The sequence below is a fragment of the Pygocentrus nattereri genome, chromosome 20, assembly GCF_015220715.1.
Source record: "Pygocentrus nattereri isolate fPygNat1 chromosome 20, fPygNat1.pri, whole genome shotgun sequence".
NCBI classification, from domain to species: Eukaryota; Metazoa; Chordata; class Actinopteri; order Characiformes; family Serrasalmidae; genus Pygocentrus; species Pygocentrus nattereri.
This window is the reverse complement of record NC_051230.1, coordinates 35,464,654-35,483,524: the sequence shown is the minus strand read 5'-3', so window position 1 is coordinate 35,483,524 and position 18,871 is coordinate 35,464,654. Positions and strand designations below refer to the sequence as shown.

Sequence of the window (18,871 nt, the reverse complement as noted above, 5' to 3'; positions counted from 1 at the left end):
CTAAGTTCATACCTTGGACGGTCACTGTGTAGGTGTGAAAGACCTCTTTATACTTGGCTTCCATTACAGTATAAACTCCGCTATCAGATGGAATCACATTTCTCAACTCAAGATGAGATGTGAGTGATGATCTCTGTGTGTATTCAGGTTTACACTGTAGTGATCGTCCATCCACTGTACAGATCTGACCACTGGATTGATTGGCTGCGCCTGTGCTGTTATAATGCACCTCCACTGGATCTGATACGTCCAAGTTTAGCACCAGAGGCTCACCGGGTTTTATCTGAACTACAGTATTCAAGGCTACGGAGAAAAATAAAAAAGCACTCTATAACTCTATGCAGATCTGATCAATACTTTCAGTAATGCAAGTCTGGAAAAAAGAAAAACAAGAAATGGACACTTACGCTCAATCAGTAGCTGCACATTACAGAGATCTTTACCATCACAGTCACTCGTGTACCAGCCTCTCTTACTGAAATCAGCGTCAGTGATGATGAGAGAGAGATTCCCCTTCAGGTACTGATCATGGATCATCTGATATCCCTCCTTCACTGATCTACATGAAGTCTGATCACACTCAGCCAGAACATCATCAGGGTTGTGGTACACAGTCCATCTGACCAAACCAGAACATCTCTCAGAGCAGGGTAGAGTAGCAGAGTCATGAAGATTCACCTTCACTGGAGAATCAGCTGATACAGACTCTAAAAAATAGAAAATAAAACATAAAATAACAAACACAAAAAAACTAATTAACAATCATTGGTTGCTGCTAAAAGTCTCTATGTAACTGGTCTACACTTTGCTTTCTGTAACTGGACTATGTTTTGCCCTCACTATATGAGATTATTAGCTAAAAGACTAGCAGACTGTTTGAATAATATTGAGAAACAAGGTTCAAATTCAGACCTTTACAGAAGGAATCACGGTGAAACCGCATACAGAATAAAGACTATGTTACTTGTTTGCCTGATACATCGCTTCACATGCCTGCATTGGTATCAAATGCAAATATATAAAAAATAATTGAGGGTCACCATTTGGCCACAGTTTGTGTCAAGAGTTTGAAAATAACATTCTCAAATGAGCATTTTTAAGTATATCATTAACAGTGTCAGTGACTCTTCGGGACTTTTTCCTTGCCACTTTCGCCATTGGCTTGCTCATGGGGGCCTGACCCGGATTTTTCTGTAAAGGTCAATAAGTAAAATCCAAATAAAAAAAAAAACTTTTGTTTAAATTTATTAATATTATTGTTATCATTTCATCAATGGTATTGACTTACACACATATAGAAACATTCTCTGAATGATTTTCAGGCTTAGTGAATCACTCTTCAGCTGCTAAATTCATATATTTGTGAATGTGACACCGCTCGCCTTGCACTCCAAACTGTGTATTATTATAATGGAAACATGCAAAACAGACTTATGTGACAGATGAAATATTCAGTAGAACCTGTTTGTTATGGTTTTAATTCATTTTGCTTGTGGCTTTACATACACAAACCTTAGTAAGTTAGAGTGTGTTAAAGAGCATGTAAATCAGTCAGCACACTGTTTGCTATAAGTTTTTAATAAGATGTTAAAGTAGTGTCAGTGCAGCTCTTACCAGTAGTGGATGTAGAGATCAGTAGGAAACAGAGAACAGAACTGCAGGACTGTATGACTGACCTACAGACACACACACACACACACACACAAACACACGTGCGCACACACATACACACACACCCTATCAGTACTGACCAGGAGAGGAGAGAGAGAGAGAGAGAACAGAACTGACCTACAGACACACACACACCATCAGTACTGACCAGGAGAGGAGAGAGAAAAGAGAAAGAGAGAACAGAACTGACCTACAGACACACACACACACCATCAGTACTGACCAGGAGAGAGAGAGAGAGAGAGAGAGAACAGAACTGACCTACAGACACACACACACACCATCAGTACTGACCAGGAGAGAGAGAGAGAGAGAGAGAGAGAGAGAGAGAGAGAGAGAGAACAGAACTGACCTACAGACACACACACACCATCAGTACTGACCAGGAGAGGAGAGAGAAAAGAGAAAGAGAGAACAGAACTGACCTACAGACACACACACACACCATCAGTACTGACCAGGAGAGAGAGAGAGAGAGAGAGAGAACAGAACTGACCTACAGACACACACACACACCATCAGTACTGACCAGGAGAGAGAGAGAGAGAGAGAGAGAGAGAGAGAGAGAGAGAGAACAGAACTGACCTACAGACACACACACCATCAGTACTGAATCCACCAATTAGGACTAACAGAGCGCACCGGTGTCTGCAGATGTGCGTTACTGGTTCCAGAGTAGTGATGGGATTTCCGGCTCTATTTTGAGATGCGGCTCTAATGGCTCTTCTTACTGTGGAGATCCGGCTCTTTTGGCTCCCAAACGGCTCCCCATATATATAGTTTTACATTATTAATTAATTAATAGCTTAAACCTAATTTTATAACATTTTGTTTCATTATTGACATTGTTGAGCACTTGTGATGAGTAAAAATGCTGCATAACAATGATTTATAAATAAAACTTATTATAACCAATTATTAATTTATCACAAAATAGCACCACTTCCACAAAAAGGCTGGGATGTAGGAATGGGGCAGACGTTGTGGCAGCTGAAGAAGTAGTTAGAGTTGATATTATTGCAGCTGAAGAAGCAGTTAGAGTTGATATTATTGCACCTGAAGAAGCAGTTAGAGTTGATATTATTGCACCTGAAGAAGCAGTTAGAGTTGATATTATTGCACCTGAAGAAGCAGTTAGAGTTGATATTATTGCACCTGAAGAAGCAGTTAGAGTTGATATTATTGCAGCTGAAGAAGCAGTTAGAGTTGATATTATTGCACCTGAAGAAGCAGTTAGAGTTGATATTATTGCACCTGAAGAAGCAGTTAGAGTTGATATTATTGCACCTGAAGAAGCAGTTAGAGTTGATATTATTGCAGCTGAAGAAGTAGTTAGAGTTGATATTATTGCACCTGAAGAAGCAGTTAGAGTTGATATTATTGCACCTGAAGAAGCAGTTAGAGTTGATATTATTGCACCTGAAGAAGTAGTTAGAGTTGATATTATTGCACCTGAAGAAGTAGTTAGAGTTGATATTATTGCACCTGAAGAAGTAGTTAGAGTTGATATTATTACACCTGAAGAAGTAGTTAGAGTTGATATTATTGCACCTGAAGAAGCAGTTAGAGTTGATATTATTGCACCTGAAGAAGTAGTTAGAGTTGATATTATTGCACCTGAAGAAGTAGTTAGAGTTGATATTATTGCACCTGAAGAAGCAGTTAGAGTTGATATTATTGCAGCTGAAGAAGCAGTTAGAGTTGATATTATTGCACCTGAAGAAGCAGTTAGAGTTGATATTATTGCACCTGAAGAAGCAGTTAGAGTTGATATTATTGCACCTGAAGAAGCAGTTAGAGTTGATATTATTGTAGCTGAAGAAGCAGTTAGAGTTGATATTATTGCAGCTGAAGAAGTAGTTAGAGTTGATATTATTGCAGCTGAAGAAGCAGTTAGAGTTGATATTATTGCAGCTGAAGAAGCAGTTAGAGTTGATATTATTGCAGCTGAAGAAGCAGTTAGAGTTGATATTATTGCAGCTGAAGAAGCAGTTAGAGTTGATATTATTGCAGCTGAAGAAGCAGTTAGAGTTGATATTATTGCAGCTGAAGAAGCAGTTAGAGTTGATATTATTGCAGCTGAAGAAGCAGTTAGAGTTGATATTATTGCACCTGAAGAAGTAGTTAGAGTTGATATTATTGCACCTGAAGAAGCAGTTAGAGTTGATATTATTGCACCTGAAGAAGTAGTTAGAGTTGATATTATTGCACCTGAAGAAGTAGCTGCAGGTGATGCACTTGCACTGTCAGAAGGTTTCCTTTCTGGTCTCGACTCCTCCAGCAATACTGATGAGTGTCATGTCCTCATGTGCCTGTGCAAGTTGTTTGTCCAGCCTGCTCTATATGAAATGCTGGGGGGGGGAGAGACAGCGAGGCACCGAAGGACAAAAAAAAACGACGTTGGAAAAAGACTGTCGGCTCTGTGGCACTTGCAGAGCACAAGCGCAGCGACAGGGAGGCGGAGAGACCGCGAGATACTGAAGGAAAAAACGGCTCCCGAATAGGATCTTAAAACGGCTCCCATTGTGGAGCCGATTCCAGTCGTTCACTTCAAAGAGCCGACTCTTAGAGCCGGATCGTTGGCGAACGACACATCACTATTCCAGAGCTCCAGCCGGGCTGCGGGACAACTTCTTTCTGCTGCGGCGTTTAAGGTGGGACGGAAAAATTCGAACAGGAGCCCACTAAAGCCTCGTTTTTGTAAGACGCGTGTTAAATACTCCGAAACAGGCTGCTTGTTTCTTTTTTCTAGCCAGTTTAAACACTTTTCACTGGGGCGTTTGGACCCAACACGCCCCCTTAACTGAAATAGGTAAAGAAAGACTTTAGCACTAGTCGGTCCAGCTCTCTCCCCTTTCTCTCCCCCCTCTCTGTCTCCTCCCTTTCTCTACCCCCTCTCTGTCTCTCCCTTTCTCTCCCCCCTCTCTGTCTCTCCCCTTTCTCTCCCCCCTCTCTGTCTCCTCCCTTTCTCTACCCCCTCTCTGTCTCTCCCTTTCTCTCCCCCCTCTCTGTCTCTCCCCTTTCTCTCCCCCCTCTCTGTCTCCTCCCTTTCTCTACCCCCTCTCTGTCTCTCCCTTTCTCTCCCCCCTCTCTGTCTCTCCCCCCTCTCTGTCTCTCCCCCCTTTCTGTCTCTCCCCCCTTTCTGTCTCTCCCTTTCTCTACCCCCTCTCTGTCTCCTCCCTTTCTCTACCCCCTCTCTGTCTCTCCCTTTCTCTCCCCCCTCTCTGTCTCTCCCCTTTCTCTCCCCCCTCTCTGTCTCCTCCCTTTCTCTACCCCCTCTCTGTCTCTCCCTTTCTCTCCCCCCTCTCTGTCTCTCCCTTTCTCTCCCCCCCTCTCTGTCTCTCCCCCCTCTCTGTCTCTCCCCCCTTTCTGTCTCTCCCCCCTTTCTGTCTCTCCCTTTCTCTACCCCCTCTCTGTCTCCTCCCTTTCTCTACCCCCTCTCTGTCTCTCCCTTTCTCTCCCCCCTCTCTGTCTCTCCCCTTTCTCTCCCCCCTCTCTGTCTCCTCCCTTTCTCTACCCCCTCTCTGTCTCTCCCTTTCTCTCCCCCCTCTCTGTCTCTCCCCTTTCTCTCCCCCCTCTCTGTCTCCTCCCTTTCTCTACCCCCTCTCTGTCTCTCCCTTTCTCTCCCCCCTCTCTGTCTCTCCCTTTCTCTCCCCCCTCTCTGTCTCTCCCCCCTCTCTGTCTCTCCCCCCTTTCTGTCTCTCCCCCCTTTCTGTCTCTCCCTTTCTCTACCCCCTCTCTGTCTCCTCCCTTTCTCTACCCCCTCTCTGTCTCCTCCCTTTCTCTACCCCCTGTCTCCTCCCTTTCTCTCTGTCTCTCCCTTTCTCTCCCCCCTCTCTGTCTCTCCCCCCTCTCTGTCTCTCCCTTTCTCTCCCCCCTCTCTGTCTCCTCCCTTTCTCTACCCCCTGTCTCCCCCCTTTCTCTCTGTCTCTCCCTTTCTCTCCCCCCTTTCTGTCTCTCCCTTTCTCTCCCCCCTCTCTGTCTCTCCCCCCTCTCTGTCTCTCCCTTTCTCTCCCCCCTCTCTGTCTCTCCCTTTCTCTCTCTCCCTTTCTCTCCCCCCTCTCTGTCTCCCCCCCCCTCTCTGTCTCTCCCTTTCTCTCCCCCCTCTCTGTCTCTCCCCCCTCTCTGTCTCTCCCTTTCTCTCCCCCCTCTCTGTCTCCTCCCTTTCTCTACCCCCTGTCTCCCCCCTTTCTCTCTGTCTCTCCCTTTCTCTCCCCCCTCTCTGTCTCTCCCCCCTCTCTGTCTCTCCCTTTCTCTCCCCCCTCTCTGTCTCTCCCTTTCTCTCTCTCCCTTTCTCTCCCCCCTCTCTGTCTCCCCCCCCTCTCTGTCTCTCCCTTTCTCTCCCCCCTCTCTGTCTCTCCCCCCTCTCTGTCTCTCCCCCTCTCTCTGGTCTGACCCTCAGTGTGTCCCAACTACCGTAAACAGGAAGAAAACGTGTATTATTGTACTGACCTGAGTGGCCGTCGCCATCGTCCGCCCATCTTCTCATCACTCTCGTCTCTTTTCCCGCACTCGCTTCTCCCGGTCACATGACCCGCAGACTGCGCACTGATAGGCTAGAAATCGCTTACGCTGGTAAATTTCGTGGACCCCGTTTACCCTAATGCCCAAAGTCTTTCCATCTCTGCCTATTACTTTTTATACTTTGTCAATAATGCATAGTTACTATATAGCTACTCGTGTATTATTGTGCGCAAAAAAAAAAAAAAAAAAACAGAGGGCGCCACAATATCTGCACAAGGAAGTAGGAAGTGCTCCTTTACTGAACGAAGCCAAAGAGTCCTCTGAAAAACAGCTGCAATAGCAGGGAAGATCTGTCGGGGTGGCTCACAGCTTTGTGTACCAAACCTCTAAAGCCCCCCTGAACACGGAGCAAGAGGCACACGCCACAATACTCAGTGGAGTGTTTTAGCCAAAATGACGATTGAAAAATTAAATATTATAACTAAATTTAAACAAGAAACAATGTCAAAGGTAAAGGATAGAAATGTTAGATGTAAATGTTGTAAATGTTGAATTTGAACTCAGTGTAGAGAGAGCTCAGGTTGGAGGTGACCTCCCTGTGGGGTTTGATTGGTGTGAGAGTTGGTTGTGTTATAGTGGACTGTGGGTTCAGTCACTAAGGTTGAGTGTCTATTATAAAGAGAGTTCATATGGCTGGAGGTGACCTCCCTGTGGGGTTTGATTGGTGTGAGAGTTGGTTGTGTTATAGTGGACTGTGTGTTCAGTCACTAAGGTTGAGTGTCTATTATAAAGAGAGTTCATATGGCTGGAGGTGACCTCCCTGTGGGGTTTGCTTGATGTATGTAGTTTTTCTGATGGTGTAAATAAAAGAGCATTTCTGGTGGCAGAAACAATGGCCTTTGCACAACTTGCAATATTTCTGCACTACTAGGTCTCAAATTTAAGCAGCTTTGTGACACTTAGCATGTTGTGACTTGAGAAAAAGGTTGGTTAAGTTTTTAATCTTGTCTCTTCCAATGAAGTTGGTGATCAGACTCTCAGATGGATCTGATTTACTGATCTGAGGCTTCTACACAAATTGGTGGAGTCCAGCTGGAGTGTAGGAGTGCTGAGGTGAGTATATTAACTTTGTTATTAGCACTACATCCCTGTTCTGTCCATCTAAAACTAGACTAAAATTAGACTAAAGTAGGAAGAGGAGGTGACATTGCAGTCAATGGACTAATGCAACAGCTAAAGATGGGAAGAAGAAGAGATTGATTGATCATTTTCCTCATTCGAAGCCCAGAAGCTCTGAAAACAGAGAGCACAGTGACATCTGGTGGACTGCCAGTTGCCGGTTGTAAGCCAATCATATCAGACCTCATTAGTTGTAAGCCAGTCATATCAGACATAATAATAATACTAATTTCTTTATATTGTCACCTGTCGTGCTTATATGACACTAAAAGTAATCGTTTATTGTATTTCAAATATTTATGACTGTTAGTAATTTAGTATTTATACAGTTTACCTGGACGTTTAGCTGTTCAGATTTCTCCTTCTTTCGGCTGCTCCATTTAGGGGTCGCCACAGTGGATCATCTGCCTCCATCTTGCCCTATCCACTGCCTCCTCTACTTTTACACCAACCATCTCCATGTCCACCTTCACTACATCCATAAACCTTCTCTGAGGTCTACCTCTTCTCCTTCTGCCCGGCAGCTCCATCTCCAACATTCTTTGACCAATATATCCACTATTCCTCCTCAACACATGTCCAAACCATCTCAACCTGGCCTCTCTGGCTTTATCTCCAAACTGCTCCACCTTCACCATCCCTCTGATCTGCTCATTTCTAATCTTGTCCATCCTTGTCACTCCCAACGAAAATCTCAGCATCTTCATCTCCGCCACCTCCAGCTGAGCCTCCTGTCTTTTAGACAGAGCCACAGTCTCCAAACCATACATCATAGCAGGACGCACTGCTGTCTTGTAAACCTTCCCTTTCACTCTTGCTGCTATCCTTCTGTCACACATCAGCCCCGACACCCGTCTCCACCCACTCCATCCAGCCTGCACCCTCTTCTTCACCTCTTTTCTACACTGTCCATTGCTCTGGATGGTTGACCCAAGATATTTGAAGTCATCCACCTTTATGACCTCTACTCCTTGCATCTTCACCTTTCCACCTGCCTCCCTCTCATTCACACACACGTATTCCGTCTTGTCTCTACTGACCTTCATTCCTCCCTCTCCAGTGCAAACCTCCACCTCTCCAGATTCTCTTCCACCTGCTCTCTACTCTCACCACAGATTACAATGTCATCTGCAAACATCATGGTCCATGGAGCCTCCTGCCTGACCTCATCTGTCAACCCGTCCATCACCATTGCAAACAAGAAGGGGCTCAAAGCTGATCCCTGATGTAACCCCACCTTCACCTTGAAACCATTTGTCACTCCAACTGCACACCTCACCACTGTCTCACTATCCTCATACATGTCCTGGACCACCCTAACATACTTTTCAGCTACACCTGACTTCCTCATACAGTACCACAGTTCCTCTCTTGGCACCCTATCATATGCCTTCTCTAGATCCACAAAGGCACAATGTAGCTCCTTCTGACCTTCTCTGTACTTCTCTACCAACACTCTCAACGCAAAAATTGCATCTGTGGTGCTCTTTCTGGGCATGAAACCAAACTGTTGCTCTCTGATCTGGACCTCTCGCCTTAGCCTTGCTTCAACAACTCTTTCCCATACTTTCATGGTGTGGCTCATCAACTTTATACCTCTGTAGTTACTGCAGCTCTGTTCTTAAAAATGGGGACCAGTACACTGCTTCTCCACTGTTCACTCCACTCCAGCTGTTCAGATTTCGCCGTTCCACCTTAAATGGCGCAGCAGGTCCATTCGGGTATAAACAATAATGTTACAGAGAGCTGTAACATTAACAGGGGCTGGAGCTTAGGGATCTGGCCCTGTGACCGGAAGGTTGCCGGTTCGATCCCCAGTGCCGACAGTCCATGCCTGAGGTGTCCTTGAGCAAGACACCTAACCCCCAACTACTCTTCGGGCGCTGTGGATAGGGCTGCCCACCGCTCCAGGCAAGTGTGCTCACTGCCCCCTAGTGTGTGTGATCACTAGTGTGTATGTGGTATTTCACTTCATGTATGGGTTAAATGCGGAGTTGGAATTTCCCCAGTTGTGGGATCAAAAAAGTATCACTTAATATCACTTAACTTACTGTTCATATGACATTGTTTACAAATCTGTTAACAGATCATATAGAATTAATCTGTAGCTATTTTCCGCTGTATTTTTTGCTAAAATATAACACAATATAATAAACCAGTATATAAAAAATTTATGTCAGTACACGTACAAATAACTGCAAACGAATTGATTTCTTTTTTCAGTTTGAAATCTTTGTCTGGTCTCAGTTTTGGCTGAGACTCAATTACTGAAAGTCTTGGTCTTGATTCAATATCACTGTGTTCTGGTATCTGTCTTGACTCAGATCTAGCGGTCTGGACTACAGACTTCTGTTCACAGCAATGTGACATTAATCCCAATGCAGCTGTATCTCTCTCTCAGTTTCTCAGTCTGTAGACGGGCTGATGAAACTTGTTAAAAAGGCTTCAGGTTAGCGGCTTCCTGCGTTTTAACTCCTTCTCTTTTCCCTCAGTGTCTTTCTCCTCAGGTTAGCGGCTTCCTGCGTTTTAACTCCTTCTCTTTTCCCTCAGTGTCTCTCTCCTTAGGTTGGTGGTTAGCTCACTGTCTTTCTACTACTGTCATTTATTTATTTATTGAGGACCAGTTGATAACTGAATGGCATAGAAAAACTGAAGTAATGGTGATGTACCAAAATTGCAGGCAGGCTCAGAACTTATGATAACAACCTTGCTGGCTTACAACTGACGTTCAATGTTGAAATATGGTTAAAAATAATTTCAGTTATTGTTTCAACTGTGAAAATACATTAAAATACTCTTTATTGTTAAATGGTTGTTAAAAGGTTATCAAAATACCAGTAAAGCAATGTTGAAATTTGAACTTCAAATAAGCATAATGTCTCAAACATTCTTCTTTATAAATATGATCATATTATTATTTCTTTTGCGTTTAATAGTAAACAACAAGAACCAGAAAGCAGTTTGTAAAGAAAGATTGAGTTGCCTTGCCAATGTCCATTGTAAAAGCATGAAAACTATGTTAACTGACAATCAGTACCCTATTGAGGTCACCTGAGTGCGCCTGCGCTGAGGTGGTCTGAGTGAGTGACCAACGTTCACATAAGCGGGAACAACGTTTAGAGACATTTCTGGAGGTTTCAAAATGTGTATAGTAAGGGACTGCTTGCTTTATTTGATGTTCTGACAGTTTTCAATTGTACATTTACTCGAACCTTAAACTTGTAATTTGTGTTGAGCTCTTTATATACTAACATGAAAATTAGCATCACTTGTTAACAGTTAGCTAGTTAGCCGGTGTCTGCTATGCTAAGCTAACAAGTCACTATTTTTTATGGTTTGCTCTCACAACATAATGCAAGAAATTATAAAGTTAAAAAAACTTTTTAAATCATCATTTTAAAATGGGAATGACAGTGTTGTATTGCTGTTCTGTGAGTTGTTATCCAAGTTAGCTCAAATTAACTAAGAGCAGACTGGCTGACAGCTCTGCTGGTAGACAGACTCAATTCCGGCTAACTTGTGCTAAACCTTGACGAATTTTCAGAAATAATGATTAAAATTTGAGCGAGTGAAGTTCAGTGAATGGTGCTGGAGTGACAGCAGAATCTACCCAAAGAGTGAATGAGTCAGGGCCCAGATCTGGCCCACACTTACTACTTTCATCCAGCCCACTGCCGGAATGACACCAATGACTTCTTCCAGATCCGGGTACTGGAACACCGGCACCAATTAATCCAAAGTACACCATTAGACATGATATGGACAAGAATTCAGCTAGATCACAGCCTTCATTAAAACATGTTTGAAATGTCATCCAACAGAAATGTTGAGGGAGGACCTGAGGTGTTTAGTTTGTTCAAGAAACCCAAACCACATCACTGAGCTATAGCAATTCTATGTGAAGGAGTGGGGCACAATTTCTCCAAGTCCGTAAAAGATGGATCAGTTGCTAAGGGAAATATTTGGTTGTCACTGCTGTTTGGTGAGTCACACCAGTTACTGAAAGCAAACCTCCATGTACTTTGTTCAATTTGTTCAAAGAAAAGAAGGTACTTAATGTAATGTTCTTTGTTTTATTGGTCTTTCATAATTATTTTGATGACAATCTAATTACTTTTTAAGTAAAAAAAAAAACAAAAAAAAAACATGTTACCCAATACAATTTGTCTTGCTCTTGTATTGCTGTTATTCTTGAGCTACATCTTGGTCTTGGTCTTGAAGCAAGCTACATCTAATGCTGCTCTCAAAGAGAATGAAAATGACTAGTACTGGCCTGAGTCTTAAATATTTTGCAAGGGTGCAAACAACAGAGCTCAGCCTAAGAATGGTGCAATACACAGGTCCGTGCTTACCATTGCAAGGTATACCTTCACTGCTTCTTCCTATCCGATGCTGAGCTGGGCCTGTCAACAAGCCTTATAATTAGACAATCGTAATCCAATATGTCCAAAATCCACTCTCAACCGGCATTTTTTGCTTCTGTATTTGACAAAATCTTAATAATAACACAAACACTGCAGTCATACAAAACAAGTTTGTCAATTTCCCTCTAAAACGTTATTGTAACTCAAAATGTATTCAGATATTTTTACAAACATATTCCATCCACACTGATAGCATTCTCAAAAACACATCATCCTGACCATTAGATACAGAGGAAAGATATGCCAAAATGCAGTTTGCAATGCACATCCAGTTTAAACAGGTGATTTTAATTGAGTTGAAAGTGAACTAATGTTATTAGAGGTTTTCATAATATTGAATGTAGCTTAGCTAGTTGGCTAAAGTTAGCTAGCTAGTAACTTATTTGCCAGTACAAACTGAATAGTACTGTACTGTAAAAGATGACAAGTTGGACATGTTTCTGAGCCTTTTTCTCACTCTGCCTGAACAAAGCTTCTTCCATATACTTTAGTGGTCAAATCTAAACATTTTCTTTTTCAATCAATAAAATTGCTCAGCAATTTTAATGGGTAAAAATATACTATTCCATAGGCTGTGTTAGTTGTGCTGTTCACTTGCTATTGTTGCTAACGTTTACATTGGCTAAGTAGAAGAATTAAACCTGGTGGACTTTTTTCTCATCCAGAAAGAAGCACAGTGAGTGCAGATCTTTTGAGGGATGGGTGATGTGATCTGCTCTGTCTCAACTTGGCAAAACGTCCTCACAGTTCAGACGAGATTTTTTGCAAAATACATTCATCCTTCTGAACACATTTTCAGCATGTTCAAATGTTTTTAGGTTTTGTGCGATGCGCCTTGGCCAAGTCAAACTAGACTTTACATCCATTTTGGGGGAGCTACCAGACATGCCAACATATTAACCGCACTGAGGCCAAAGAAAGAAAATCGTTGCCCTCTATCATTAAACCGTGCAGGTGGAAGTTTGAAAATGCTACTATTTCCAACAGGATGTGATGATGCAGTGACTGAGAGAAAGGTCTATTCAGAGTATCTCTGGTTTCATAAATAAAACAAAGACATGAGATTAAATAATAATCATTTATGAGCATCATTTGAATTTTCCAGAGAATTCACCTGAAACAAAAGGGTAATTGCCTTGAAACAAATATTAAATTGATATAATTCAACATGGAGTAAATATGTGGTAATAAGACATGTAAATCTTCTGTTTAAAATAACATACTTTTATTCTTCTTTCAGATGCATTTATCCAAAGCAGCACAATATATGGTAGATACATTCAAGCATACAACATACTGTATGTACACATGGCGGGCCTATTTGAGACCAAGTTCGGGGCTGTTTTAGTCCCAGTCTGTCCCTGTCCAACATCTTAGTTCTTCAACTACTTTTTCCAACAATTTGGTTTTTTTATAATCAGTAACATGTAATGAAGTGAGTAATGAACTGATATATTCACAGCACATACAAAGTCAAAAATGATTGTGTAATAAAATAAATGTACAGTGTTTATTACTGCAAGACAGCTGATGACACTTGGACTGACATTACTGGTCTGTTTTAAAAACCCTCCCCAGTGTACATACATAAACCATTGCAGCAGGAATATTCAGGATAGCAGGAAAACCTGGTTTAATAATAGTAGTAATACTAATATATTACTACTACTAATAATAATAGTAATAATGACAACAACACTAGTAGTAATCATCGTTGACTGCTAGTCCAGACAGGGTCACGGTAGCAGTTGGGAGAGCAGAGAATCCCAGATGACCCTGTCCCCCGCAACTTCCTCCAGCTCATTCCTGGGGACTCCCAGGCCAACTTGGAGACATAATCCCTCCAGCGGGTCCTAGGACAACCCCGGGGTCTTGTCCCGGTAGGCCATGCCTGGAACACCCGCACCGGGAGGCGTCCAGGGGGCATCCGGATCAGATGCCCAAACCACCTCACCTGGCTCCTCTCAATGCGGAGGAGTAGCGGCTCTACTCTGAGCTCCTTCCGGATGACCGAGCTCCTCACTCTATCACATAGCGTGTAGCCCGCCACCCGACGAAGAAAGCTCATTTCCGCCGCTTGTATTCGCGATCTCGTTCTTTCGGTCATTACCCACAGCTCATGACCATAGGTGAGGGTTGGGATGTAGATCGACCGGTAAATGGAGAGCTTCGCCTTTTGGCTCAACTCCCTCTTCACCACAATAGGCCGGTACAGTGACTGCATTACTGCTGCCACCTGTCCCAGCCTGCGTCCGATCTCACCATCCCTCTTCCTATCAGTCGTGAACAAGACCCCAAGATACTTAAACTCCTCCACCTGGGGCAGGTCCTTTCCCCTTACCTGGAGTGGGCATGCCATCCTTTTATGGGCCAAGACCATGGACTCAGACTTGGAGGTGCTGATCCGCATACCAACCGCTTCACACTCAGCTGCAAACCGCTCCAGCGAGCGTTGGAGGCATCCTTGTGATTCCGCCAAAAGAACAACATCATCCGCAAATAGCAGAGACACCACCCTCCGACCTCCACACATAATGCCCTCCTGACCCCGGCTACGCCCGGACACTCTGTCCATGAATATCACAAACGAGTGGAGACAGAGCTCAACCCTGGCGGAGTCCAATGCTAACACTGAAGGAGTCTGACTTAATGCCAAGTATACGGACACAGCTCTCACTCCAGGAGTACAGAGATTAGATAGCCTGGAGTAGTAGCCCTGGCACCCCATACTCCCGGAGGACCTCCCACAAGATATCTCGAGGAACACGGTCATAAGCCTTCTCCAAGTCCACAAAACACATGTAGACTGGTTTGGCAAACTCCCATGCCCCCTCAACAATCCATGAGAGGGTGAAAAGCTGGTCCACTGTTCCACGGCCGGGACGGAATCCACATTGTTCCTCCTCAATCTGAGGTTCAACTATCGGTCGGAGTCTCCTTTCCAGCACCTTTGCATAGACTTTCCCAGGGAGGCTGAGTAGTGTGATACCCCGATAATTGGCACACACCCTCCGGTCCCCCTTTTTAAAAATAGGGAACACCACCCCAGTCTGCCAGTCCAAGGGTACTGTTCCCGAGGTCCATGCAATATTGCAGAGGCGTGTTAGCCATGACAGCCCCACAATATCTAGTAGTAATAACAATAATAATGGCAACATAATAATAACAATCTACAAATCATGTCTTCTTTGAGACCATAGCTTAAGTGTCTATAAAATGTCTTATGCTCTTCTGTGACGTTTCACATTCTTCTACAACACCACCATCTGCTGGCCTACAAAAGCACTCGCTCTACAGGAAAGTCAGTGCAGGAAAGGGGTGGGGAACTGAACTCCAGCACTATGAGGGGATTTCTCTTTTCTAGTTCATCACCTAAACCTAGCAATATACAGATGAACTGAGTCAGGTGTACCTTAGCTCTGTACCTCCAGAACCTCCAGTTCACCACCCCTGTTACAGTGGAACACGCTCCCTGAGTTATTTAAATAAAAGAAGTTCTTTGCAAATATATTAGTTATTTTTAACTAAATATTTCTAAAATTTGGGATTTTTATAAACAAAAAATTCAACAATAATAAAAAAATAACCAACAATATTTTGCTAAAAATCTACTGTTGCAGTTCTGAATTACTTGCATTGGTCACTAAACTCCAATCACGCTGCTTTAGTTCAACACATTTAGTAAACAGTACAGCAGATTTAAAAATTAAGTATTTTTTTGCTAAAGTACCTGTAAATTGAGTTTCAGCAACCCTGAATATAAGAATAAAAAAGTATATAAAATTTTTTTTGGTGAAAAAAAAACAAATTTGTCTCTGATAAGCAAATGTTCTGATCCACTTTCTCTCTCCTACTCTTCCTCTGCCTCGCTCTCCCTGTAGCCATGCAGTAGCTGCACACACACACGAGCCACTTACAGTGTGCCTGTGGCCTGGTAGCTCCAGTAAGTAACGCAGAGGATTTTTTTTAACACTCAGTGTAGCTGACGCTCACAATACCGCAATGTGTTACTGTGGCAATGCCAGAAGTTTATGAGATTATCATATTTGATTTCTGATTGTTTTGTTTTTTTATGTTGCGTAAATTAATGATGAAATCTGTAATGCAATTCGTAGTTCTGCTGTTAGACCTTATTGAAATATTAAGTTAAATTAGTGGAGAGACGTCATTTCCTGTCTGGGTAACGTGCGCGGGAAATTGTGAGTGGAAACTAAGCAAAAGAGAAAAGAGACGAGAGAAAGATGAGAGATGACTGTCTACTACTGGCTAAATAGGCGCACACGGTAACTATTGTAAATATTGAAATTTGTGTAGCTTTGTAGAAGAAACGTTTCTGAAATGATGTATATGCAATGCGTTTTTGTTGTTGTCAGTTGAACCTGTCAGATTTTGCCTTAAGTTCGGGTTTAACATCCGACTCCACCCGAATTCAGGCAGCACCAAATAACTGAACTGGTGACAGAAATCCAGACGCTTGTGGATAAGACAGAGTTCGGTTTAATGATAAACCATCAATACTGACCACGAGAGGAGAGAGAGAATCCTTTTAAAAGATTAAAACCAGTTTTGCAACAACTCTATCACCCATGTGTGAAAAAGTAATTGCCCTCCAAAACAACTGGTTGTCCCACCTTCAGCAGCAACAACTGTAACCAAATGTTCGCCTCTGATTTTTAGAACTGCTTTAATTCAGCCACCTTAGAGAACTTTTTGAGTATGAACTGCGTGCTGAAGATCCTGACACAATAGGGTTCAGTTTAACACTTTGACTAGGCCACTGCGAAACCTTCCTTCTAGAAAGCGTTGAGCACATTTTTTACAAAAATGAAATGATTTGATATTTGTATTTTATTCACGTTCTTCTTGTCTGAAGATGTTTAAAAATTATATGTGACAAATGTGCCAACATAAAAGAAGTCAGGAGGGGCAATTACATTTTCACAGCACCATACAGCCCATGACTAATTTCTTTCCTGGGGCTCCATCAATATTGCCAATGTCACAAGGTTATTAAGCACTTGTAGTTCAGGCTGTAGGTAGTACTGGTGCTGACCACGTCTGGTTCAAAGGGGAATAAAATGCTTCCGGTAGGCTTTATTGCTGTTATTATCAGTGAAAGATGCTATTATAAGCGTGTGAAAGTGCAGGTACTCATTGACTGTGTGGATGATGGAGGTTAACCAGTTAACCCAGCAGTACAACATGGAACATTTTAGTCGAAGATGGGAACGACGGTTTTCAGTAATTTACATACTATATTATATTCCATATTTTGCAATGACATTGTCATAAAATAATAAATTAACAAAAAGTTGCTTTTTCCTTTTGTTTCCTTGGGTTGTCAGTAGAAATCGGCTGTTTTTCTACAGGATTATGCCAAAATCATAATCATTAAAGAATAACACATAGAACTGACTGCAAGGTTTGAAACTGCCTATTACATATACAGCCTTCCGGCCAGTGACCGCTGGGATAGGCTCCAGCATCCCCCCCGCAACCCTGAGGGAGAAGCGGCTTAGAAAATGTGTGTGTGTGTGTGTGTGTGTGTGTGTATTACATATACAGTAACAAGCACATTACTGCCCCCCCTCAGGTGGAATATGCAACAGTGCTGTAGCTCTAGATCCTATGTGCTCTGATGATTTACTGACTGTCTCTGAAAAGCTTCTCAAACTCATTAAAACACATAAGAGGAGTTATGCAGTCTTTTCTAAAACATCAGATTTTACTAAAAGTTAAAAAACAACCTTTTCAGTACCTACAGTCGTATGCAAAGATTTGTACACCCTTTGACATATTGAGGGCACACATGCAAGTGTGAGAGAACAAAATAGAACAAAATGAAATATAAACATCAAATGTAATATTTATTTTTTAACATATCTCCAAGTCCCTAAGGTGACATTATGATATTATTTTAATGATTACAAAAAAGTTATATACATAAGAAGAAAACTTTCTATCTCCATTTTTGACTTTTTTCAGTTTTTGACACAATTTTAAAACAATCATGGCCCTTTACAACGTATGTAAATGTCATGATGAATGGACTAAAAGAAATGGCCTAAAATGACTCGGACAGATTTCTGGTTCCATTGACGTCCATTAAAAGTAATTCGTGTTTTTTCCTTCTCCTGTAAAGTTACTATTTTGGAGATACAAGATTTTCTTCAGACAACAGTGATATATATATATATATATATATATATATATATATATATATATATATATATATATATATATAATGTATGTATATATAATGTATATATATATATATATATATATATATATATATATATATATATATATATATAAAATATTGGGACACCCTTACACCCTAACAGTCTCGATGAACAAACACTGGCTAGAATGTGTCATACTGAAGAGCTAGAAATCTAGGAATCTAGTATCTAGGAAGCAATAACAGCTCAGCCACAAAGTGGTAGACCACGCAAACTCATAGAGTGGGCCACCTAGTGCTGACGTCCACAGTGTCTATCCTCTGTTGAATCACTAAAGATTTCCAAACTGCCTCTGGAAGGAACATCAGCAAAAGAATGTTAGGAGCTTCACAAAAGGAGCTTCTGCAATTTCCCCCTGGGATCAATAAAGGAATCTGAATCTGAATCTGAAATGGATTTCCATGGCTGAGCAGCTGCACGCAGGCCTAAGAGCAAAAGGTGCAATGCCGGAGATGCTGGGGGTGGAGGGAGAGGGGTGATGGTGTAAAGCACGCACTCTGGAGCAGTGGAAACGCATTCTGTGAGTGACGCATCACGCTTCACTATCTGTCAGTCTGATGGACGAGTCTTGCTTTGGCAAATGCCAGGAGAACATTACTGGCCTGACTGCACCGTATCAGCTGTAAAGTTTGGTGGAGGAGGGATGATATGAGGCTGTTCTTCAGGCTTTGGTCTAGAACCCTTAGTTCCAGTAAAAGGAATCTTAATACTTCAGCACCAAGGCATTTTGGACAGTTGTACACTTCCAACTTTGTGGGAAGTAGTTTAGGGAAGAACATTTTTTGTTACAGAATGCTCTTCTGGATGGGCAAAAATTCCCACAGACACACTCCAAAATCTTGTGGACATCTTCCCAGAAGAGTGGAAGCTGTTACAGCTGCAAAGGGGGAC

General features: G+C 42.4%; 2 protein-coding genes across 5 annotated transcripts in view; both read right to left on the bottom strand.

The window, feature by feature from the left end:
- The window catches only part of LOC119261782, a 371,675-nt gene that overhangs the window by 19,748 nt on the left and 333,056 nt on the right, over positions 1 to 18,871 (bottom strand). The window lies entirely within an intron of this gene.
- The window catches only part of LOC108412285, a 31,732-nt gene that overhangs the window by 4,986 nt on the left and 7,875 nt on the right, over positions 1 to 18,871 (bottom strand). For 2 of the 3 annotated variants that reach the window (XM_037531500.1, XM_037531499.1), the window contains exons 4-5: positions 408 to 559; positions 13 to 303 (exon numbers count right to left, since the gene is read on the bottom strand). In XM_037531500.1, the coding sequence (XP_037387397.1) occupies positions 13 to 303; positions 408 to 559 (443 nt within the window). Of the gene's footprint in view, positions 1 to 12; positions 304 to 407; positions 708 to 1,614; positions 1,677 to 6,123; positions 6,157 to 18,871 lie in introns of those variants that run through there. The other variant, XM_037531501.1, reaches the window with a different exon arrangement.